Raw genomic sequence first — 26166 nt, 5'->3', positions numbered from 1 at the left:
AAAGTGTCCGAACTGAAATGTATATTGGAAGAGAGAGAGTGCGAGACAGATGGAAAGAAAAGCATTTTGCAAGCCACGACTGAGAGACGTTTTGATTGAGGAAGGTGAGGATCCTGACACATTTTGCTTTGAGTTGGAAGGTGACCTTGGCTCGTGCCTACAAAAATTAGAAGACAGTTTGAATGACAAAATTACAGAAAATTCCCGGGAATTGCAAGACAATTTAAACGGCAATTTGAATAGTAAAATAATTGACTTGGAAGTTAATTTAGAAGAGAAAATCAGTGATAAAATTAATATTTTAGAAGATAAGATCGCAGAAAATTCTAAAGACATACAGGCCAGCTTTAATAACAAAATACTTAATTTAGAAGAAAAGATAACAGAAAATTCCAGGGAATTAGAAGAAAAGATTATAGAGAATTCTACGGAGCTACAAGACAAAATAACACAAATTGAGGACGATGTAAATAAAAAAATCGAAATTTTAAAACAAGAAATAGAAAAGGCCAATTCACCAAAATGTCAAGAAACATCGGAGGCACCGAAACTAGTCGAAAACAAGTATATCTCAAAGTCAGTTATTAAGCCTCCACAGTTTGACGGAAAAACCGCTTGGGCCAATTATTTTTGCCAGTTTGATGCCGCTGCGAGAGCGAACGGATGGACAATCGCTGAAAAGGCTACCGCTTTGACTGTCGCACTGCGAGGAGATGCGACTGATATCCTGCAGACACTGTCACCATCGGAACAGGGAGATTATCAGCAATTGGTACGACATTTAGAAATGAGGTACGGCCAAGCTCATTTGGAACATGTCTATCATTCCCAGCTAAAAATCGCATTCAAAAAGCAAATGAATCTCTGCAGGAGTTTGAAGCCGATGTAGCCCGTCTCGTTCGCCTTGCGTACCCTGCTACGCCCGAGAATGTTATGGAGCGCTTAACAGTACAGGCTTTTATTGATGGTTTACGTGACAACGAGACAAGGCAAACACTTCTTTTAGCTCATCCAACGCATTTGGGAGATGCCCTAGTACGTGCCCTGGAATTTGAGGCCGCGAAAGAATGCTCTAGGTCTCTAGGATTTGTACGGGCTGTTGAGGAGAGTTCCGACGATTCCAAAGTGGAAAGGATTGTGCGGAAAGTACTGGATCAGTATATGAGCAAGAAGGGGAGACCGATTCGCTGTTGGAATTGCGGACAGATGGGAAATCGTTACAAAGAAGAGAAAGAAGTGAAAGTCTTAAGGACGACTGTGGTTGGTGATAGTTGGCAAACCGAAGATCTTGCAAATGACCAAATCAGTGATCCAGAGTTGGGCTTAGTAATTAACTGGAAAAACACAGGCCAAAGACCAACGTGGGAAGAAGTTTGCAGATATTCGCCGAACGTGAAGTCGTACTGGTCCCAGTGGAATTCATTGGTAATAGATAACGGATTGCTTCGCCGTGTGATTGAGAGATCAGAGGGACAAGAAGAGAGAAGGCAGATCGTCATTCCAAAGAAGAGGGTCCCGGAAATCTTGGCGGAAGTTCACAATGGAACCAGCGGTGGACATCTTGGTGTTACCAAGACACTTGGCAAGCTGCGTGAACGGTTCTACTGGGTGAACTGCAAAGAAGATGTGAGGGCCTGGTGTAAGAAATGTGACATTTGCGCAGCCATTAATGGGCCACAAAAGCGTGGTAAAGCCCCTATGCGCCAGTACAATGTTGGTAGTCCCTTCGAACGAATAGCGATCGACGTGGCTGGTCCTTTCCCGGAGACGAACGATGGCAACAAATACATTGTGGTAGTAATGGATTACTTCAGCAAATGGGTCGAGGCCTACGCGTTGCCAAATCAAGAAGCGTCCACGATTGCTGATGCCCTTGTTAAAGAATGGATCTGCAGGTTTGGTGTTCCCATGGAGCTTCATTCAGATCAGGGAAGAAACTTTGAGTCCAATCTGTTCCAAGGCGTCTGTGAAGTCCTGAACATCCGCAAGACCAGGACGACTGCTCTACATCCACAATCCGATGGGATGGTTGAACGCATGAACAGAACTATCAACCGTTATCTGGCCAAAGTAGTCTCTGACCACCAAAGAGACTGGGACAAATTTCTTCACCTGTTCCTGTTGGCCTACCGTTCATCCGTCCAAGAATCTACAGGGCAAACTCCAGCCAGCATCGTTATGGGACGGGAAGTGCGCCTACCCTGTGATCTGAAATTTGGTTGCCGACCGGGAGAAGAAGTCGCCGGAGAAGATTATGTCCACACACTACGTCAAAGGATGGACGACATTCATCAGAGAGTCCGCCTAAATATTCAAAGTGCTAGTGACCGAATGAAGGAACACTACGACATTCAAGCTGAGCATGGAGGATACCAACCAGGGAAGTTGGTGTGGCTATATAACCCGCAGAGACGTCGTGGGTTATCTCCGAAGCTACAATCCTCGTGGGAAGGGCCATACGAAGTCATGGATAGAATTAATGACGTCGTATACCGTATCAGAAAATTGCCAAAAGGAAAACCGAGGGTAGTCCATTTCAACCGTTTGAGCCCCTACCAAGGCGAAATAGAAGATCGTGCTGGGACCGTGAGAACCTGCAGCTTTGATCCCCCTGATTCGGAGATGTCCTTTGACGATTTCATGGCCCGATACAACAGCAGTGAGAAGGCTCGCTATGGTGTAACCAAAGAAGATCAACGAGACCTCTTTTCCGTGCCTCCTGATTATTCGCTCGCTCATTGTGTGGCTCGAGATTTGCGGATGTCCAGAGGAATCGCTGCGACGTTCAATGAGAAGTTTGGGCGTGTCGGAGAACTACGCCGACAGGATCCAGAGGTTGGAAGCGTCTTGAGGCTAACCGACAATGCACATGGTCAAGCAAGGCACATCTTCTACCTGGTCACCAAGGAATGGTCCCCGAGTAAGCCGACTTATCTCAATCTATGGAAGACCCTGATTGAACTGAGAGAAGCCCTGCTAAACAACAACATTGCACGATTAGCCATTCCGAAGCTGGCGTGTGGACTCGATGGTTTGAGTTGGCGTACAATCCGGAACATGATTGAAGTCTTGTTCAGATTTACGGGAATCGAGATCCTCGTTTGCTGCTACAACCCAAAGCTGAGATCGGGAGAGAAAACTGTAGACTGCTATTTCTACCAGACTTCGCAATGTACCAGGGGCCAGCTTTGCAAATACCTTCATTCACCGTATACATCTCGGGACGAGCATGTGCCTAAGAAGGGGGCAGTGTTGCGAGCCGGTGTGGACTCGACCTAACCTCACAATATGGCCCGCCCTCGGATGACCTTAACATCGCATAGACACCGCAATGATTCATTCGTTCGAGAAGAATCGAGACCCACTAGAATGGACTAGTACATACGAGAACATTCGAAAACCTTCTCTATGCGCCTAACGATCTATGGACTATTCTAGATTTCTTTTGCTGTAGGTATAAAAGCCGGCGGCAGTGGCCTAGAGAGGGCAGTTATAAATATACAGTTGACGCGCTAAAATTCAAAATAAATTCTTAGTTATAAATCGTTTGTAAATAGTTCTATAAGTCTTTTATCGTTATTGTTTTTGTTAATTAGTGTTAAATAAATAGTGTTTAAATAAATTGTGACTTTCTGTCCACACGGAACCGACGAAAAACGTAACAATAATAATTAATATCGCCTAATGTGTATACTTACTCCAATAGTATCTTAAAACTTTTTTCAACGACATCGAAAGCTAAAATACAATCTGGTACTTTAAACGGTTTACCCTGAATTTTCTGAATATCGTCATTATTTATTCTTGTATTGCTAGTATGAGATTCATTTTTCTGAGTTTGCTTTTGGGATATTTGGGAGTCCTTTTGAGTAATTTTATCTTTCTTTTTACCTTTTTTTGGTTTACTTAGATTCTAAAGTAAGAAATTAATGGTTATTATTTTCTTTTTTTCGACAAATTAATAAAATACTTTTCCAAAATTCACAAATCTGTTATAGGCTTGAAATAAACTTGATATGGTTGAAGCTTGATTCTCACATTCTCTAGTCCAAGTAAGTATTTTATATCCTATTAGAGCCTCATACACAGTTAAAACCTCTTTTAAAACGAGCATTTTTTGTTGAGATTCGGGTAAGATATCGGTAAGGTCTGATCCATCATCCTGAAAATTATCCAAAATATATAAAGAACACTTAACATTAGGTGATTATTCTTACCAGTTCCAGATGAACAAATTCACAGTTTATCATTCTATTGCAAATAGAATCTAAAATTTGACCATATTTTATCACTGTAGAATTATCTTTTTTATCTTCAGATTCGTTAAGTTTTGCAGTAATGTGGGCTATGGAGTATATTAGTTTTCCCAAAGGTTCCTTTAGAATAAAATGACATTAAAACACGTATTATTTATTATTTTATAAATAACAAACTATATAGCTCTTTTCATTTGTATTATACAAACAGGGTGAGTCTTAAATAAGTACAAATATTTTTAGAGGCGATATATTTAGAACTCGGGAACTCGTCTATAAGTTTTTGTTTGTGAGAAAAATAGTTTTTTTTTTGATATTTACAGAAAACATAATGGGCGCATTCAGGGACAGTCGGCGGCTGAGTGGCCGAGTAAAGCGGTTCCCGAAACGGTCTCTTTTTACACACAAGAACAGTCAGCCGCTGAGCAAAAGTCTCAGCAGCGGTCAGTCAGCCGCTGTGTTCCCTGAACGCGCACAATATCTTCATAATATGGTAGCACAGGAAGTAGATTCATATACCGGGTGTTTCTCAAACGAGGCTCACCCCTATACCTTTTTTATTGACATGTTACGGTTAAAGTCCGATGTCCGGTTAATGTCGACATTAACATGTTAATGTTTGGGTTAGGTTGTGTTTTTGGTTGTTTTGTTGTGTGTTATTCTCGAGATTAACCGGGTAATGTCGACATTAACCGGACATCGGACTTTAACCGTAACAGATATATGACATAAATTAAGGTTATGTAAGATCTATTGACGTATTAATTTTTTCAACTTTCGATTTTTAAATGACACATTAGTATTTTTTTACCTCATTTTATAGAAAGTGACATTCTATATGTCAACTTTTGACATTTTCAATTAAAAAATAGCATTTTAAATTCCATTTTAGAGTGCCGTGCCCATAAATGTAACGGCAATTTGACTCGAAATATCAAGTGTGTAGTACCAAACTATCCCTAAAAAATGCTTTTTCTAAATATGCTAATGAGCCACCCTCGTTTCGTTTGTAAAAATTTACTTATGATTAAAAAATACGATTTGGTCATCTTTTAAACATTAGACGATCAAATATATTTTTTCAAGGCTCTTTGATTAAAATTTAATGTTTTTAAGACAACCGTGACACTTTAGATTAAAATTTAAAATACGATTTTTTTAAGCAAGAATGTCAAAAAGTTGACATATTATATGTCATTCTATTCATAGTGTCATTTTCTATTGAATAAAGTAAAAACATACCATTTAAAAATCAAAAGTGGTAGTCAGTTCCGGTGAAACCGAACAGGAAGTGACCCAAAACAATTGAATACGTCTACACTAAATCTCGTTTATTTATCTGAAAAAATAAAAGTTATAGGGGTGAGCCACTTTTGAGAAACACCCGGTTTATACTAAAGGCTGGCAAAGGTTAGTTTTGTATTGTGTGTATAGGATATATTGAACAAAGAGAGAACAATAAAAACGTTGCCAAAGGTATGAAATAAACCGATAAACTGTGCACATTGCTAAGAGACGTGGAAGGGCATATAGCAGATTCGTCGCGGTCAACACAATCAATTCTTTAAATTCTAGAGAAGGGTGTACATTGTACATCATGCGTTCACCTTCACTATTTAATTACGTCTCGTGATAATTTATTTATTTATTAACGAGTCGTTGTAATTTTCCCTAAAGCTTGTAAATTTTTAAGTGCAAGTTAGAAACACTTGCACTTTTGGTAAAAATAAGTGGAAGGTGTTCGACAGTGGTCGCGCTATTAGAACTCGCATTCAAAAATCGATATCTCGAAATCCAGTAGAAATAATTGATTGTAGTTTTTTTCAAAAACTTTCTTAATATTTCTGCTCTTATTTTCTTCGCAGACAGTATGTGAAAATCTTTATAAATAAAAAAGTTACACGATTGCTGAAAATAATATGCACTAAAAGTAAATGGGGTTTTTAAAATTTTGAATGAAGAAAAACAAGCCTATCGAATTTTTCTTATTTAATCTTGTAAAAGATCCGAACTTCAAAATAAAAAAAAGTTTCAATATTTAGTGTTTTTGAGTTATCACATGTTATGTGTTAAAAAGTTCAGTTTTTAAATTATCGCGATTAATGACGTTTTCTCGTTATAAAAAATGGATACCCTAACGATATCCTGATAATTCCATTTCAGATGCTCAGAAAAGTCTTTTAAAAATAAGCGGTTTACGATTGTGATTTTACTGTACGGTAAAAATAAGTGGAAGGTGTTCGACAGTGGTCGCGCTATTAGAACTCGCATTCAAAAATCGATATCTCGAAATCCAGTAGAAATAATTGATTGTAGTTTTTTTCAAAAACTTTCTTAATATTTCTGCTCTTATTTTCTTCGCAGACAGTATGTGAAAATCTTTATAAATAAAAAAGTTACACGATTGCTGAAAATAATATGCACTAAAAGTAAATGGGGTTTTTTAAAATTTTGAATGAAGAAAAAACAAGCCTATCGAATTTTTCTTATTTAATCTTGTAAAAGATCCGAACTTCAAAATAAAAAAAAAGTTTCAATATTTAGTGTTTTTTGAGTTATCACATGTTATGTGTTAAAAAGTTCAGTTTTTAAATTATCGCGATTAATGACGTTTTCTCGTTATAAAAAATGGATACCCTAACGATATCCTGATAATTCCATTTCAGATGCTCAGAAAAGTCTTTTAAAAATAAGCGGTTTACGATTGTGATTTTACTGTACTTGATAGGAAAAGGCGTACCGGAGAAATGTGGCAACGCCACAACAGCACACCGTCGCATTTCTCTCACTCCGACATAATAAGATCCCTATGCGATTTAATTCCACACATGTAAATACCGACCCAAAAGTAAGAGTTGCTAGCACGGTATATAGAAGTAATATAACTCAGCTGTATTAGACTTATTTGAAATACGACGAAGAGAAAATATATTTCTTTTATTGAGACCTACCAGCACTGTAAATATTTGCGCTTATATTTAAGACTTGCCCTATATTTTTACTAAGAATATTATTGCAAATATTACTTTTTGTACACTAACTAGAGTTCTAAGATTGATTACTTAATTATACCCTTACCATCGAGATAGTAGGCCAGATAACTCTGACGTAAAAATCTGATACGTCATCGAGGAAAGGCGGACTATCGTTCAGTTGACGACATGTTTAATGTGCGAGAGATGGGCTTCGATATCTAAACGATTTTTTGTTACTTTAAATAGTCTTTCGGGCCTATTTTTCTCAATGGTAACGATTATAGACATACAATCGGCAATAAATAACACTACCAGTTAAATAAACACTTACAGCTAATATGCTATTAGTTTCTTTTAACGATGTACTCTTAATAAAGTTAAGCGGAGGAATGGTATCTTCGTCTATAATATAATATTCCATAAAATGAAACCAAAGAGTTTCCAATACAGGAATCCCTAAATCTTCGTTGATATCTACCGCGTTACTTAAACCTAAAATTAATTAAAAACATATAATTTAAAAAAGACGGGATAATTGTTTTTATTGGCATATTCATAAAAATCAAAATACCGTATGATCGAATAAAAAACGGCGTCCAGTTGGTTTGGAAATAACGATCGATAACATTACCCATATAATTTTTCATATTAGTTATTATTGATCGTATGGTATTTTCAACAGGAAGTACTACTAATAAATATAAGTTTTATTTGTTCTTCAACAAAGAGTTTTTTTTGTCTTTCCTATATCTTGGAAGTAGTAATGCTTCTTTCGTTACTTTTCCGTGTAAATAAAAACAAAAGATTTTTGTTTTAATTGATCCTAGCTACAACACCCAAGAAATAACAAATAAAACTTATTATGTGAGGTTCAAGTTAACGTCTCCTTTCTGCTGCAATGGCTAAACTGGACGGGACCTACTTTGTTTACGCGGAATCCGAACCGCGGTCCTCGGCCATATCATGGTCAATTGCCTACCGACTTAGGAAGTGTCTAAATTAACTCTTACTCACGAGATATCCGATCTCATCCGGCCTTGAACCGGCGTAAATGAGCAGTGTGTATCAATAGATTTTACACTTTTCCTTTGGACAACAGCACGAGGCAAAGTTTCGAACCGGTCACCCGTCCATCCACTAGCATCGCCTTCCGTCGCTTAACTTCGGTGTTCTAATGGGAACCGGGGTTTCGACGTAGCTGGGCCGTTGCCGTAAAACTTATTATATAAAGGCTGAAGAATAATTACAGTCACTAATAAATATAGGTATATTATAGGTAAATTTCTTGTATATCTTGCCGGGTTCAGATTATTTCGTTTTTATTGTGTAATAATAATTTATTTGTACGTTTTTTCTTAACTTACTTTACAATACTTAAAAAAATACCGTTACAGCCTATTTCTTGAATAATCCGTCGTAGCTTTGCTAGTTGCTATAAATATCGTAATCTTAATCCATACAGGGTGTTTTTAATTAAAAAATTTTTAATTAAAAAAAAATTAAAAATTATTTTTTAATTCTCCATTTAACAAAGAAATAATATACTCGGTGTATATGTACTGGTTAACAAAGAACTAATATACTGGTGAAATAATATTTACAGGGTTTTCCAAACGATTAGAAACTATTTTATATTTTAGAAATTTGCGAACTGATTCAACACAAGGCACCTGTGCAGCGGTGGAACTACGTCACGAGTGGGCGTAGCCTCGTCTCAGCGTTATAAAATTTAAGGTCCCATATCTCTAAAACGCCAAAAGATTTGGTTTTGAAATTTTAGGGGAGCAATTATTATAATAAGTAGTACCCAAAAACCTTTAAAAATCATACAAATAAAATATGATGGAACAAGCCTATTGTCTAGCAGTAACATATAATCTTGGAAAAGCTTGAGGCGTCTGTAAGGGTGGCACAACAAGGTCTGCCTATTATTGGCCGTCTCTGATAACCTTAAGAATTTTGGCATCTCGAACCAGCTCTAGAAGCACTAAATTAGTTAATATCCATAATATTAGCGACATAATATGAGAACTTATTAATTTTTGCTAATTGTTCAGGAGTTAAATTACTCACTTTAATTTTCAACAATAAAACGAACTAAGAAGTAATTCAAACTAGTGTAAGATTATCCATACAAGACACGTATCATAAACTAAAACCTTGCAATTAAAAAAAAAGAAAATAGGCACTTATTTTAGAACAAAAAACAAGCCAAGTATTTCTTTTATTTTGTACCTATTCCATGCATATGAAGTACAAATAACAAAAAACAATACACAATGCCACAAATCTAAAAAATATATAGCTAAATAACGAAATACGCCATACCTTTTGAGCGTGTGTATTTTTCGACAGATGTATTGGTATAATATCTTACTTTCATATAATATGGATTTGACTTCTATCTGCTGAACAAAACATCTTTTTAAAATTCCTAAAATTTCCCAGCATATCGCTTCATTGCTAAAATTACTCGATTTTAACGTTTGGCTGGCTCTACCCAAGGAAATTTGGGTGTACAATGAATATCCAGACGAAAGTGATGCACTACTTTCACTTTGTAAGTGTATGGTAGATAATTTTAGTGTTGCAATTAGCTTTACAAAGCCGTTTACAGCTACTTGTCGAGTTTCCATTGACCTAACACAAGTTATATTAATTAAAAATATAAAAATTCGTACAATACTTTACCTGGAATATAAACCTTTCCTTAATATTAAAATAAGTTGATCCCTTATTGTGGGAGAAGCTCGAGTTAAGAGAGCTAAGGCATATAATAACTGATTTGCAGTAGCTTCAGGTATTTGTACTAGACTCTCCATTAACTCCGTTATAGAATTTTGGTTCTCCAACATTAATAGAGGCATTTCTTTACATAGAATATACAAGCAATCTGTAATATATAATTGTTAATGTATTATATGTGTTATATTCTAATCTACTGTACATCATTCATTAGTCATCAATTTGGTACAAGCTTAGAGTATAACTAACATATATAGGGTGATTCACGGAGATGGAGATCATTATATTTTTACCAAAGTATAAAAAATTAGACGTTTATGTGGTGATTTTTACATAAAGGGACCTGCTCCATCTTCCTAAAAATTTTGCAGGATTACAATGTTGCCGCATCATTTAAAAAGTGGTAGCGTAATTCTTATTTTAAATGGAACACCCAGTATATTATTACCATTTTTGAAAACTACATTCACACTTTCATATTTCATATCCTCATAACTTTTCTATTGTAATAACTAGTCCAGTCATCTTAAGGGTTTCACCTCGGAATTCGAAATAACCGGCTGTAAACTCGTATAAACCTTTATTTTAACATCCTAAAACATGTCTCAAAACCTACATATATGATAGCGTGTGCGTGACTTGTAGATAACTGAGGTCAAAGGTCAAAAAATCTATTTTTTGCGCATTTTTTGCAAATATCTCGTTCCCTTTCACATTTACGCTATTTGTATTTATTATAGTATTATTATAGTATATATTGTAGAGGATAAAATTCTCTACAACTTTTGTTTCAAAAATTTTTTTGTACCTCAAACCGTTTTTGAGATAGAGGACGGTGAGCGCGCAGTCTTTCATTATGTACGGTATCATTCAAGTTCAACTGTAGTCTCGGTCAAAAACACGCCGTATAAGTCCGTTAATTATTGAAAAATATATTATTATAAATAATTTACATTTTTTCATAAAAGATCAAAGTTTTTTTCCCAATTTGATCTAAACCCAAGTTGGCATCTATTTAAGTCTTGACAATATTGAATATAATAATTTTTTCATAAATTAAGTGTCTTCATTTAATAACACTTACCTCTTTGTACAATTAGAAAATTATTAACAGAAATACTTTAATTACATTTTAATTATAGTTAGATTTATACTAATTACATTTTAAGTAAATAAAAAGACAATAAATACATTTTTAACTTATATGTCTTAAAAAATACGATTTCCTACATTTCTCATGTTTGAAATTAAAAAAATTGAATAAAAATAAAAAGAACTCCATGTTCTTATTTTTAGTTTCCTTCTTCTTCTTCATCATCGTCGTCTGGTCGTTGTGGAATTTCAAATTCTTCTTCATTTTCATCTTCAACATTTTTTTTCGGGGGATTTCGGGGTCAAATGTACCATCTTCAATGACATCACTCTGATAGGGTGAAGCATTGAGACAAGCTTGCCCATTACACTGGCCACAAGCTAAAGAGCACGGCAACCCTGATTTCCTGCATCCACATCGCGAACCACAACCATTCTTGCAGTTGCAGAATATTGTGTTCAGCAAATTTTCTGGAGCTAGAGGTAGAATAGTAGTGGTAGGTTCCAGGAATCCATTACGCATTATCCAACCCCAGTCTTGGGGTTCTATAAATCATGCCCTAACCAAGTCTGAACTTGGTAGTAAACACGATTGAAATGTTGGTGAGCTGCTGCACTTGTTGGTGGAAGATCTGATAATTGAACAGGTTTATTCAGTTTGGTTGTAACCAAACTGAATAAACTAACCTAACCAAACTAATTATAATTAAAATGTAATTAAAGTATATTCAATATGATCTTTTATGAAAAACTGTAAATTATTTATAATTATATATTTTTCAATAATTAACGGACTTTATACGGTTTTAACGGACTTTTTATTAACGGACTTATACGGTCTGTTTTTGACCGAGACTACAGATTGAAATTGAATGAAACTGTACATAATGAAAGACTGCGCGCTCACCGCCCTCTATCTCAAAAACGGTTTGGAGTACAAAAAAAATTTTGAAACTAAAGTTGTAGAGAATTTTATCCTCTACAATACTGTTGCGGACCCGTACCGTGTGAACTCGGCCTTAGGCTTGGCCACTCGGCTATGACTCATACGCCGGCGACGCCGACCTTCTAGAACGGCTAAGAATTGACGGGACAAATCTGGATTGTCTATTGCTCTCATATATAAGCAGACACCTGAGGCCTGAGGAAGATAAAGATAAACAACCGGTCGACGCGTACAGTTACAATCGCCGCGCTATATTCAAAATAAATTCCTGTTAGATAAATTGTAAATAAGTTATAAATAGTTCTTTAAGTTTTTTTTAACGTTATTGTTTGTTATTTAGCATTAAATAAATTGTGACTCTCTATCCACACGGAACCGACGAAAAACGTAACAATTGGTGTCAGGTGTGGGGTGTGTGATAGACTATAGAAAAATAAAAAGACTGACAATGGCTCCGAAAAAATTATTGAAAGATTTGAAAGTGTCGGAATTAAAATGCATACTGGAAGAGAGGGAATGCGAGACAGATGGAAAGAAAAGCATTTTGCAAGCCAGACTGAGAGACGTTTAGGTGGAGGAAAGTGAGGATCCTGACACATTTTGCTTTGAGTTGGAAAGTGACCTTGACTCGTCCTTACAAAAATTAGAAGACAATTTGAATAGTAAAATAATTGATTTGGAAGTTAATTTAAAAGATAAAATCAGTAATAAAATGACGGAAATTTCCCCAAAAATTTGAAGATAAAATTAATATTTTAGAAGATAAAATTGCAGAAAATGCCAAAGATATACAGGCCAGCTTTAATAATAAAATAATGAATTTAGAAGAAAAGATAACAGAAATTATAGAGAATTCTACGGAACTACAAGATAAAATAACACAAATTGAGGACGATGTAAACAGAAAAATCGAGATTTTGAGAGAAGAAATGGGAAAGGCAAATTAACCAAAATGTCAAGAATCGTCGGAGGACCCGAAACTAGTCGAAAATAAGTATACCTCAAAGTCAGTTATGAAGCCTCCACAGTTTGACGGAAAAACCGCTTGGGCTAACTACTTTTGCCAATTTCAAGCCGCTGCGAGAGCGAACGGCTGGACAATCGCTGAAAAAGCTACCGCTCTGACTATCGCACTGCGGGGTGATGCGACTGACATCCTGCAGACACTCTCACCATCGGAACAGGAAGATTATCAGCAATTGGTACGACATTTTGAAATGAGATACGGCCAGGCTCATTTAGAGCATGTCTACCATTCCCAGCTCAAAAATTGCATTCAGAAGTCAAATGAGTCTCTGCAGGAGTTTGAAGCCGACGTAGCCCGCCTTGTTCGCCTTGCGTATCCTGCTACGCCCGAGAATGTTATGGAGCGGTTGGCAGTATAGGCATTCTCCGACGGCTTACGCGACAACGAGACAAGGCAAGCACTTCTTCTAGCCCACCCAACGCATTTGGTGGATGCTTTAGCACGTGCTCTAGAATTCGAGGCCGCAAAACAAAGTTCGCGGTCGTTAGGAAGAGTACGGGCCATCGACGAATGTTCCGACGAATCCGTGGAAGGGATTATTCGGAAAGTAATGGACCAGTACATGGGCAAGAAGGGACCGATTGGTTGCTGGAACTGCGGACAGGTGGGACACGTGCGAAGCCGTTGTAAGGAGAAGAACGAAGAACCGGCTTCGTCGAGGTCGGAAAACTACTAAGGGTCGAAATGAAGGGGCACACGTCGACCTGTACCCAACATGTCCCAATGAAAACTGCTCAAGTCGCCTCGCTACAACACAAATTCAACAGCATTTTTGTGGATGGTTTTGTTGATGAAGAGTTCCGAACCATGCTGTTGGATACAGGTGCGACGAAAACTATCATCAGACCGGACATTCTTAAAACATCGAAGAAGGTTAAAACAACACAATGGCGACTACGTACTGCTACGGGGGGCTCCGCTGCTGTCCATGGAGTAGTAAGCCTTAATTTTGTTATTGGGAGCACCAGTTTCGAACATCCAGTGTTAGTAGCAGATATCGAAGATGAACTTATTCTCGGAATGGACATCATGACCACTAGAGCTTTTGAACTAAACTTCAAACAGGGAATTTTGAAAATAAATGAGGAAGAAGTAGTTCTGCATCGAAAATGTGAGGAGACGCTTCGTGTGGTAGTAGCAGAAGATGTTTCGATCCCTGAGCGCTGCGAGATATTTGTGGATGGTTGCCTGGAAGGTAAAATGAATAATCGGAGTATTATTCTGTTGGAGCCAAGGAACCATGACAGCGAAATAGGACGAGGGGTCGCTGTAGGAAAAGCCCTGCTACGAGCGAAGAAGACTGTACCGGTGAGAGTAATGAACACTAATTATTATTCTGTGTCCTTGAAGAAGGGAACCCTGTTAGGGTACTGTTGCTCGGTGTCCTCAGTTATTCGAAGCACGGAAACCTCTAAAGTTTCGGCTTCAAAAATGTCGGACAAAATGGTGAAGGAGTTCGTAAACCTTAAGGGATTATCTCCCGAAGATAGTAGAAAATTGAGAAACCTGATAATCAAGTATCAAGATGTGTTTGATAAAGGAGAAGCAGGACAGAGAGGTCGTACCAATTTAGTACAGCATAAAATTGATACCGGAGATGCACGACCAATCAAACAAAATCCAAGAAGACTTCCACTCGCCAAACGTGAAGAAGCCGACAAGATCCTTCGAGAAATGAAAGAAGAGGGTGTTATCGAACCATCTAACAGCCCGTGGACATCGCCGGTAGTACTAGTAAAGAAGAAAGACGGTACTGGTGGTACCGTCTTTCTGTATTGATTATCGGCAGCTCAATAATGCTACCAAGAAGGATAGTTATCCCCTGCCGAAGATAGACGATACTCTAGACACGCTGGCGGGGTCGACGATATTCTCTACCTTGGATCTGAAGAGTGGATATTGGCAAGTCGACATGGCGCCTAAAGACAGAGAGAAGACAGCGTTCTCGGTGGGCTCCGGACTGTGGCAATTTACTGTCATGCCTTTTGGATTGTGCAATGCGCCAGCTACCTTTGAGAGATTAATGGAGTCTTTGTTAAAGGGACTATCCTGGACTACCTGTTTAGTGTACCTGGATGACATTATAGTGGTTGGGAAATCCTTTGACGATCATCTGAAGAATTTAGAAGAAGTTTTCAAGCGACTAGCGAGCTCTGGTTTGAAACTTAGCCCTAAGAAATGTCATCTGTGTCAAGAAAAGGTACACTACTTGGGCCATGTAGTCTCCTCCCAGGGAGTTGCGGTAGATCCACAGAAGACCAAGACAGTGGAAGAGTGGCCGATACCTAAAGACAAACATGAACTCAGAAGCTTTTTGGGGCTATGCACATACTATCGCCGCTATGTGCAGGGTTTCGCCACCATCGCTAAACCATTGACTAGACTTACTGAAGGCGAGAGGCGTTTCTCTTGGGACTCAGATTCTGACGAGGCATTCCGAAGATTGAAGAAGGCCCTGATTAGTGCGCCCATACTTAGCTACCCTCTTGGCAACGGAAACTTATCTTGGATACCGACGCTAGTAATGTTGGATTAGGCGCTGTTTTGTCTCAGATTCAGGATGGCCAAGAAAAAGTAATTGGATATTTCAGTAAGACCTTGTCAAAACCAGAAAGGAACTACTGTGTGACCAGACGAGAATTACTAGCAGTAGTTAAAGCAGTGGAACACTTCTACAAATATCTCTATGGAAGAAAGTTCTTGTTAAGAACAGACCATGCTGCTTTGAAATGGCTTTTGCAGTTTAAGAATCCTGAAGGGCAGGTAGCTAGATGAATTCTACGATTACAAGAATTTGACACAGAACATCGAGCTGGGGCAATCCATCGAAATGCCGACGCACTTTCCAGAAGACATTGCGATAAGGACTGTAAGCATTGTTCCCGAGCAGAAGAGAAAGAAGCGAAACTCCTAAGAACAACTGTGGTTAATGATACTTGGCAACCCGAAGATCTTGCAAATGACCAAACCAGTGACCCAGAGTTAGGTTTAGTAATTAACTGGAAAAACGCAGACCAAAGACCAACGTGGGAGGAAGTTTGCAGATATTCGCCGAACGTGAAGTCGTACTGGGCCCAGTGGAATTCCTTGGTAACAGATAACGGATTACTTCGTCGTGTGATCGAGAGACCAGAGGGACAGGAAGAAAGAAGACAGATCGTCATTCCAAAGAAGAGGATCCCGGAAGTCTTGGAGGAAGTTCACAATGGAACCAGCGGTGGGCATCTTGGCAAGACACTTGGCAAGCTGCGTGAACGGTTATATTGGGTGAACTGCAAAGATGTGAGGGCCTGGTGCAAGAAATGTGATACAATATTTATAATAAATACAAATAGCGTAAATGTGAAAGGGAACGAGATATTTGCAAAAAATGCGAAAAAAATCGATTTTTTGACCTTTAACCTCAGTTATCTACAAGTCGCGCACACGCTATCATATGTAGGTTTTTAGACATGTTTTAGGATGTTAAAATAAAGGTTTATACGAGTTTACAGCCGGTTATCTTGAATTCCGAGATTCCTACCCTATTTCGACTAAGATGACTGGACTATAACCTACACCCATCTTTAATAGTTTCTACATATATAAAATGTTAATGCTTATCTGTGTCGTCTCTAATAAAGTAACGACATGCTCTAGAAAGTTGCTTTTTTTACTAAAAGATAGCTAATTGGCTCTTCTAAAAACTCGTCGTCGCCGGATTTTTTGTTTTTCATTTAATTAAAAAAAATAAAAAGTATTTTTTTCCTGATGTCGTGGCGGATGCGCCACGCTTCAACTAGTTAAGTTATATTCAGTCATATATGATTTGTTCATAAATAAATAGAAAATTACAGATAACTGGTAGTGCATAGTCTGCATTATTATATTATGTAAAATATTTATTAAAATATATTAATTTCTTTCTGATAATAAGATCAATAACAAAAAGCTGTTATTTTGTTATTTAAGAAATGCGATTTTTCTTCAGTTATTGTATGTATTTACTAAATACTCTTAAATATTTTTTCTTCATAAAAATTATTTATTTTGAGTTCAGTGTCCAATCCAGAATACTTTTAACCAATGTTTCAAAAAATATATCTGTTGCTATAGCCAAAATTGAACGACAAGCTTTTAATTCAAAGTTTAGAAATTATTAAAAACGAGCCGAGGTGCCCGGTGGCTTTGCCGGTGGCATAGAGGTATAGCTCTCGTCTACCAATCTCAAGGTTGTGGGTTCGAATCCTACAGCCGGCCGGCATATCATCAGCCGACTATTTCTATTAAAATAAAAACAGTTTAGGTACCTAGGTCGACTCAGCCTTAAATGAGTACTTGGGATTCACAATCCTGGGGTAATAATAGGCGGTTGAAGCGTGATGCTAGCCACATTACCTTCCTGGTATACCAAAGGGCTCTAGCATGGCAATCTGTACCTTGCTACTCCCAAGGCGTAAAACTCTATATACGGGAGCTATTATTATTATTATAAAAAACAAGCCACCGATTTAATAAAATTTGTCTCCATGAATTATCAGCCAATATTTTCAAAAGTTAGAGTTAAATATGACTGCAACAGTATTTTTACATTTTATATATTTCAATATACGAATTGCACCAGTTTTATAACACTAAAAATGTCACATATTGGGAAGAAATATACAATGGAGTAGCTTTTGCTGATAGAAAAAGTACATAATGTCATCCTACCTACATATTGAATAGCAGACTGTTTAGTTACAACATGGATACAAATAGTTTTCAATATTGTCATTAAAATATATCTTTTCTTCTGAATAATTTTAATAAGTATTTTATTTCCCAATGACCATTGTTTCTCAGCAATTATATCTCTTCCTAATCCTGATCCCACATTCAATAAAACAAAGCTGAAGCTCACCAAAGACTCTAATAAATATTCTCTATCTCTAGCAAATGACAGAATTTAATGAGTTATTTATTATAATTTCAAAAAAAAATTGTTGAAAGATTGTTGAAATACTTACCCCATATTTATAATTTGCATAAATAAAGTTTCTGGATCTGATTTTGTCTTACAAAGATCGCGATACCAAAATGATAAGTTACTTCTCTGTTGTTCATTATAGCTTTTGACTATGCATGATCTAATTATATCAAAAACAATTTCCTGATATTGTTGTACTGTTGAAATACGGAATAATGCCAGAAGTTGGAAAGGTTGCAGAATGTACTTTGGAGCTTTTACAAGATTTTTTAAAAAGTTTAAATAATCCTTGATGCAATTATGTCCTATAGATGCTGCATTTTGTATATGAAATAATACAGTACTTTCTGCTTCTAGAGCATCATGATCTTCGGCACTTTCTAAAATAACTTGCATATAGTTTTTTTTTAAGTAATAACAAACATACCTATACAATCCAAATCAAGGCTTTCGCTATTACTATTAATTAAATTAGTATTTTTATAGATTCTATGATTAAAATAGTCCTGGAGTTTCAAAAACACTAAATGACTATTTTGGTGTCTGCATAATTTTAACAGTTGATAAACTAATGGTGGAATTTCTTGTGGTGTTAATTTTTCAATATAACAAGACAACTTATTCACAATTTTTTTGTGTTCTTCTTTGGAAACTGACATTTCACTAAAACAACAGTTAATAAGTTAACACAAAAATGAATTATTTATTCTAATATAATTTACTACATTTACACATTAATATATACATTTTTGATGATATCTATTGTAACTTAAAAAATCCATCTAATATTCATTGTAACTTAAAGATGTTATAAATTGTAACTTCGTTTGTTAATTAACTTTATGCCGAGATTAAACAATACAGCGGAAAAAAAGCAAGTATGAAAATATGATCATCCAAGAATTCGGTAACAGCTTGTCCACGGAATATTGAAACACCCTGTATATATAATAGATACGCACACAAATAAGAGAAAGAATGTTGTCTTTTCAGTTACTTCGTTAAAAAAAATATATTATACAAAAATTGCACAAAGTCGATGGCGTCCACTTTTTTTTCACAATAATTTATTGATTAGGTGTGCGACGCCACTGAACTTAATAAATTTAATTTAAATAGGCTTATGTTACGCCCTTATCACTTGAAATAACGCTGACAAATTAAAACAAAATCGGCACCTGGTATTTAAGATAATTAGGAAAAGACTTTTTTTAAGTTTCACATCCTGTTTAAAACTATGCATTTCCGAAGCCACGTTTATAGAATATTTTCCCATATTTCTTGATAAAGAATCACCCCTCGAAATTTGACCGTCTTTTATACAGGGTGGTCCGAATTGTATTCGGGAAACTTCGGCAGCATATTCTGCGGATGGAAATAAGTAAAAAAGTTGTGAAAATTTATGTCCTAAAATGCTTAGTTTCAGAGATACAGGGTATAGAACTTTCATTTTTATTTCGATTTTTTCCAAATAATTTCGGAACTAACATCAATATTTGAATGAAAATTCGTGTCTAGATTTTTGGACAACAGAAATTTGATTTCGACATCATCATGACTCCTACTTGGACGGGGCGCCACTTACATATTTTTTACTGGTTTAAAGAATATTGACTTTACGTTTCAGACTTGTATAAAACGTTATTTTATTATATATTATTTTGTATTACATTTGTATTTTATTTATTTATTATTTTGTATTACGTCCATACTTGTTTAAAACTACAGGGTGATTCCGCCGTTTTTTTACATAAAAAAGGTCTCTCGGTAAAAATTGCTACAGCTAATGGTTCTCCAGATATTTGGAATCTAAAGATACGCGCACACTGACCAGAGCCGCACGCGCCGCATCGACCCAAAAAAAAATTGTTTGTGTTCGAGGTGCGCACACTAGTTAGACTTCATTTAATCTATGTTATCTTCGGTCGATGCGGCGCGTGCGGCTCTGGTCAGTGTGCGCGTACCTTAAACAATCAATACATGTCATTATTGACAAAAATAGAACCTGTTGACTATTGTAGGTATTAGCCTTGTTTATATATTCTTAAAGTTGATCAATCTCTCGACAAAATGTGCTGCCTCTGGTGAACAAATCGTGAAGCTTAGGAAGGAATGAAGCATGTGATTAGGGGCGGAGTCAAAAATATCGATTATTTGCGGTATTTCCCTCAGAGTAATGTAATAATATAGCTCGGATTTTTGTGAACTATAATAGGGCTCAGCTGATTAAGAAATTTAAACAAAACTATTATTTCATTGTTAATTTTCGATTATTTTTGCTGTTATTTTAAGGATTCTAAACCGTATTTAACAAAGAAATAACAATATTCAATATGTTGGTACATTAATGCTAATTACTGGTAATTATTAATATTTAAAAAAAGTTACATACACTTACTTTATTTCGATTTAACCCAGGGCTATAAAATTTTATTTCATTCTTCGATCATTTTATTCTAAATTGAGGTTTTACGAATTTACGATAATTTTTTTTTTGAAAACAAAACCTTTATACATTCTTGATTAAATTTTTTCTTAATTAAAAATAAAACTTGGCACTTGCTTCAATAATATTATTTGACATTTAAATAAATATTATGTACTTAATACACCATTTAAATCTTTATTACACGAAATAAATCTTTCTTAGCGTCTTCCAAAACATGGTCAGAGTCAAGTTTGCTTTAACTTTGTACCATATGAAAAAAAACGGCGTCCAGTTGGCTGGGAAATGACGATCGACATTTCCCATATAAATTTACATATAAAATGACAGCGATCTTCATTTCATAGCCATCGCTGACGCCGTTTATTTTCGATCAAGAATTATAAAAACTGAAAATATCATTATGTTTTAACTCACAAAGCCCGTTAAAACTTTCTACTAGAAAGTTTTATGGTTTAACGAAGAAAGTTTCTAGTATATTGTTTTATTAGGAGTAAAAATGACACTTTTCGTGGCGAGACTGTACGTTTGACATACAGCCGAAGCACAAAAGTTATTTTTACTCCAAATAGAACATGCTATTTTTTCAAACGCCACAAATAATTTTTTAAACAATTTCAAACGTTCCAAATAATATAAAAATATTTAAAACTCATACCAACCTTGTAAGCAATTATCATGATACAAAGAAAACAAGGTATGATATTGCGCAGGTTGGTCATCACGTCACAGGTGATAAACGGCACTATTGGTCGGCAAGCTCCACGCGCCAATTTCAAATTTTCAAACAGATGACACATAATAAATGTGTATAATGTGTCATAACTTTTCAAATGTCAAGCTCGATGATTTTACATAACTTTAGGGGTTATTTAATTCTTCCCTATTTTAGGTCTTTTTTTATTAGTGGCAATTGAACAATACGGATATTTTATGGCATATGACGTCACAGGCGATATGCGCAAAATGAACGAAATTGGAGACGCTATCGACCACACCTTGTTTTCAAGTTTTCTTTGTACCATGAGTAATTATATATCGAGAAACTATGGTTACGGCTCGTTGAATTTGAGACTTATGTCATTTTAATAATATATTTTCATACTTTTATGCTTAGGCGTAAAAGTGCTTTACTTTTATGCCTAGGCATTAAAATGACTTTTTTATATTGTCAATCACGTCGCAAAAATTAATACTTTTGTGACAAAAAAATACTTTTGTGTTTGAAAAAAAATAATATTTTGAAACTAACTGGTATATTTGTCTGCCACAACAAAGTTATTATACAGTGCTTTGAATAAGAAGACTAAGGAAGGAGCATAATGCTATCCATGTATTCATGCATGGTGGGCGGAAAAGCCACCATAAAAGCTCTCTAGGGTGGGGATCCTTGACAGTTCTGTTTGACGATTCATTTGACACATTTGAATTTGATTTGAAATTTTGTGGATTTGTCAGTCTTTACGGAGCTTATTTTATGTTATTTATTATTTATTCTACTACTGACAGTTGTATAAAGGTAGTAAATCTAGATGGAAATTGTGGCAGAACTTAAATTAACACTGACACTATCGCGATTTATCGAAAAAGACTCTAAAATAGTTGGTTGTGTAGCGTGCGGTAGATCTCGGCAAAAATTGGGTGAAATAATGGAACAACTTTTCCTAGTAAGTGACTATATAATATACATACGTGTAGTAAACCGGTCATTTATGAAATTCACTTAAATTAACTAAATTATATATTTTTCTTGCATTTTAGCTTTTATTTATTACTTGTCAAAGATTAGATGTCAAAGAATTTAGATACGTTAATTTGACTTACCTGCTTCAGTAGCGTATCGGATGTTTGTGTTAATAAATACTACTTATTATAACTTATCTATTTTTATTAGAATTATATATTTTTATAACAATTTTAATAACTACCAACATTTATTCACAACGTAAAATAAAACAACAAATTATTGAGTCTACCCCACGTCTACCCTACATCATAGTTTTACATTTTTTAAATAAAATTAGAACGACACTGATAAACCGGAATTTAAGTCGGCCATATTTGAGGCCCATCGCGGTGTACCTAAGATTTTTGATATGCTCCTTCCTTAGTCTTCTTATTAGAAACTTATTAAACTACTTACTTTAAAAATTCATATACAAGGGTATTAGCCTTGTATATGAATTTTTAAAGTAGCTCAACCTAAGACGTTTATGGATGTAAAGCACCAGATGGGGGGGCGTATTTCACAGTCTTTTACTAGAGAAAAATATTTTTTGTTACTCTGAATTTTGAAGCGGCCAATAAAAACAGAGAAAATAAAAATCGATAATTTTCGGACTGTGCCAATTGGTTACTAATCGACCAGATACTTTTTGTCTATTAGATATGCTATTAAAAGCTGGTAATTATACAATTCGACCATTGTAAATACCCGACAAATTCCGCAAGACCGACGAGGTCGATGTTTTTCACCGATAAGAAAAAAAATGTTTGTTTAGATAATTTTCGAGATATTTTTTCTTTCTGAATGCACATTTTAAAGTATTTTATATTCTTTGTCCGCTTGATCTATTATACTGGTCGCACGTATCGAAGTTTTATTTCTTGTAGTTTTAAAACATTTTCTTGTTATTAAACTAGTCAAATAATATTAATTGCAATCAATTATTAAAAAATATTAATTATTTTGGAAAATAACTTTTGAAATGGAGTATTATTGATAAAATTTAGCCAATTTTTTTTACCCAGTAGCGTATTTCAATATGATCTTATCATTTATCACTGTATACTGTATAATAACTTTGTTGTGGCAGAAAAATATACCGGTTAGTTTCAAAATATTATTTTTTTTTGAAACGTCACAAAAGTATTAATTTTGTGATTGACAACATAAAAAAAGTCATTTTAACGCCTAGGCATAAAAGTAAAGCACTTTACGCCTAAGCATAAAAGTATGAAAATATATTATTAAAATGACATAAGTCTCAAATTCAACGAGCCGTAACCATAGTTTCTCGATATATAATTACTCATGGTACAAAGAAAACTTGAAAACAAGGTATGGTCGATAGCGTCTCCAATTTCGTTCAGTTTGCGCATATCGCCTGTGACGTCATATGCCATTCAACAAAATATCCGTATTGTTCAATTGCCACTAATAAAAAAAGACTTAAAATAGGGAAGAATTAAATAACCCCTAAAGTTATGTAAAATCATCGAGCTGACATTTGAAAAGTTATGACACATTATACACATTTATTATGTGTCATCTCTTTAAAATTTGACTCGCCGACCAATATTGCCGTTTATCACTTGTGACGTGGTGACCAACCTGCGCAATATCATACCTTGTTTTTTTGTATCATGATAATTACTTACAAGGTATGAGTTTTAAATATTTTATATTTGAACGTTTGAAATTGTTTAAAACATTATTTGTGGCGTTTGAAAAAAATAGCATGTTCTATTCGGAGTAAAAATGACTTTTGTGCTTCGGCTGTATGTCAAACCTACAGTCTCGCCACGAAAAGTGTCATTTTTACTCCTAATAAAACAATAAACTAGAAAGTTTTATGGTTTAACAACGACACTGATAAACCGGAATTTAAGTCGGCCATATTTGAGGCCCATCGCGGTGTACCTAAGATTTTTGATATGCTCCTTCCTTAGTCTTCTTATTCAAAGATACAGTGATAAATGATAAGATTATATTGAAATACGCTACTGGGTAAAAAAAATTGGCTAAATTTTATCAATAATACTCCATTTCAAAAGTTATTTTCCAAAATAATTAATATTTTTTAATAATTGATTGCAATTAATTTTATTTGGCTAGTTTAATTTGATTAATTAATAAGACTAGATTAATTTCATTTAAAATAAATTTGATCCGATTTTTTTTCGTATATTCAACTTCGATACGTGCGACCAGTATAATAGATCAAGCGGACAAAGAATATAAATTATTTTAAAATGTGCTTTCAGAAAGGAAAAATATCTCGAAAATTATCTAAACAAACATTTTTTTTTCTTATCAGTGAAAAACATCGACCTCGTCGGCCTTGCGGAATTTGTCGGGTATTTACAATGGTCGAATTGTATAATTACCAGCTTTTAATAGCATATCTAATAGACAAAAAGTATCTGGTCGATTAGTAACCAATTGGCACAGTCCGAAAATTATCGATTTTTATTTTCTCTGTTTTTATTGGCCGCTTCAAAATTCAGAGTAACAAAAAATATTTTTCTCTAGTAAAAAGACTGTGAAATACGCCCCGCCATCTGGTGCTTTACATCCATAAACGTCTTAGGTTGAGCTACTTTAAAAATTCATATACAAGGGTATTAGCCTAATACAAGGGTATTAGCCTAATACAAGGGTATTAGCCTTGTATATGAATTTTTAAAGTAGCTCAACCTAAGACGTTTATGGATGTAAAGCACCAGATGGCGGGGCGTATTTCACAGTCTTTTTACTAGAGAAAAATATTTTTTTTGTTACTCTGAATTTTGAAGCGGCCAATAAAAACAGAGAAAATAAAAATCGATAATTTTCGGACTGTGCCAATTGGTTACTAATCGACCAGATACTTTTTGTCTATTAGATATGCTATTAAAAGCTGGTAATTATACAATTCGACCATTGTAAATACCCGACAAATTCCGCAAGGCCGATGAGGTCGATGTTTTTCCCTGATAAGAAAAAAAAATGTTTGTTTAGATAATTTTCGAGATATTTTTTCTTTCTGAATGCATATTTTAAAGTATTTTATATTCTATGTCCGCTTGATCTATTATACTGGTCGCACGTATCGAAGTTTTATTTCTTGTAGTTTTAAAACATTTTCTTGTTATTAAACTAGTCAAATAATATTAATTGCAATCAATTATTAAAAAATATTAATTATTTTGGAAAATAACTTTTGAAATGGAGTATTATTGATAAAATTTAGCCAATTTTTTTTACCCAGTAGCGTATTTCAATATGATCTTATCATTTATCACTGTATACTGTATAATAACTTTGTTGTGGCAGAAAAATATACCGGTTAGTTTCAAAATATTATTTTTTTTTGAAACGTCACAAAAGTATTAATTTTGTGATTGACAACATAAAAAAAGTCATTTTAACGCCTAGGCATAAAAGTAAAGCACTTTACGCCTAAGCATAAAAGTATGAAAATATATTATTAAAATGACATAAGTCTCAAATTCAACGAGCCGTAACCATAGTTTCTCGATATATAATTACTCATGGTACAAAGAAAACTTGAAAACAAGGTATGGTCGATAGCGTCTCCAATTTCGTTCAGTTTGCGCATATCGCCTGTGACGTCATATGCCATACAACAAAATATCCGTATTGTTCAATTGCCACTAATAAAAAAAGACTTAAAATAGGGAAGAATTAAATAACCCCTAAAGTTATGTAAAATCATCGAGCTGGACATTTGAAAAGTTATGACACATTATACACATTTATTATGTGTCATCTCTTTGAAAATTTGACTCGCCGACCAATATTGCCGTTTATCACTTGTGACGTGGTGACCAACCTGCGCAATATCATACCTTGTTTTTTTTGTATCATGATAATTACTTACAAGTTATGAGTTTTAAATATTTTTATATTATTTGGAACGTTTGAAATTGTTTAAAACATTATTTGTGGCGTTTGAAAAAAATAGCATGTTCTATTCGGAGTAAAAATGACTTTTGTGCTTCGGCT

At 35.1% G+C, this 26166-nt stretch overlaps 2 protein-coding genes across 2 annotated transcripts in view; both read right to left on the bottom strand.

The window, feature by feature from the left end:
- LOC115889533 (protein Wnt-11b-1-like) overlaps positions 1-26166 on the bottom strand; it is a 369661-nt gene that overhangs the window by 141413 nt on the left and 202082 nt on the right. The window lies entirely within an intron of this gene.
- The window catches only part of LOC115889526 (Fanconi anemia group I protein), a 47931-nt gene that overhangs the window by 17606 nt on the left and 4159 nt on the right, over positions 1-26166 (bottom strand). The window contains exons 4-12 of the mRNA XM_030909555.1: positions 18417-18652; positions 18030-18369; positions 17734-17951; positions 9923-10124; positions 9609-9871; positions 7563-7723; positions 4218-4376; positions 3971-4162; positions 3699-3913 (exon numbers count right to left, since the gene is read on the bottom strand). Coding sequence (XP_030765415.1) covers positions 3699-3913; positions 3971-4162; positions 4218-4376; positions 7563-7723; positions 9609-9871; positions 9923-10124; positions 17734-17951; positions 18030-18369; positions 18417-18652 — 1986 coding nt within the window. The remainder of the gene's footprint in view (positions 1-3698; positions 3914-3970; positions 4163-4217; positions 4377-7562; positions 7724-9608; positions 9872-9922; positions 10125-17733; positions 17952-18029; positions 18370-18416; positions 18653-26166) is intronic.

The sequence above is a fragment of the Sitophilus oryzae genome, unplaced genomic scaffold (genome assembly GCF_002938485.1).
Source record: "Sitophilus oryzae breed Bouriz unplaced genomic scaffold, Soryzae_2.0 scaffold_815_pilon_pilon, whole genome shotgun sequence".
In the NCBI taxonomy this organism is placed as follows: Eukaryota; Metazoa; Arthropoda; class Insecta; order Coleoptera; family Curculionidae; genus Sitophilus; species Sitophilus oryzae.
Note: the sequence above shows the minus strand (reverse complement) of the source record. Positions and strands in the feature narration are given on the sequence as shown.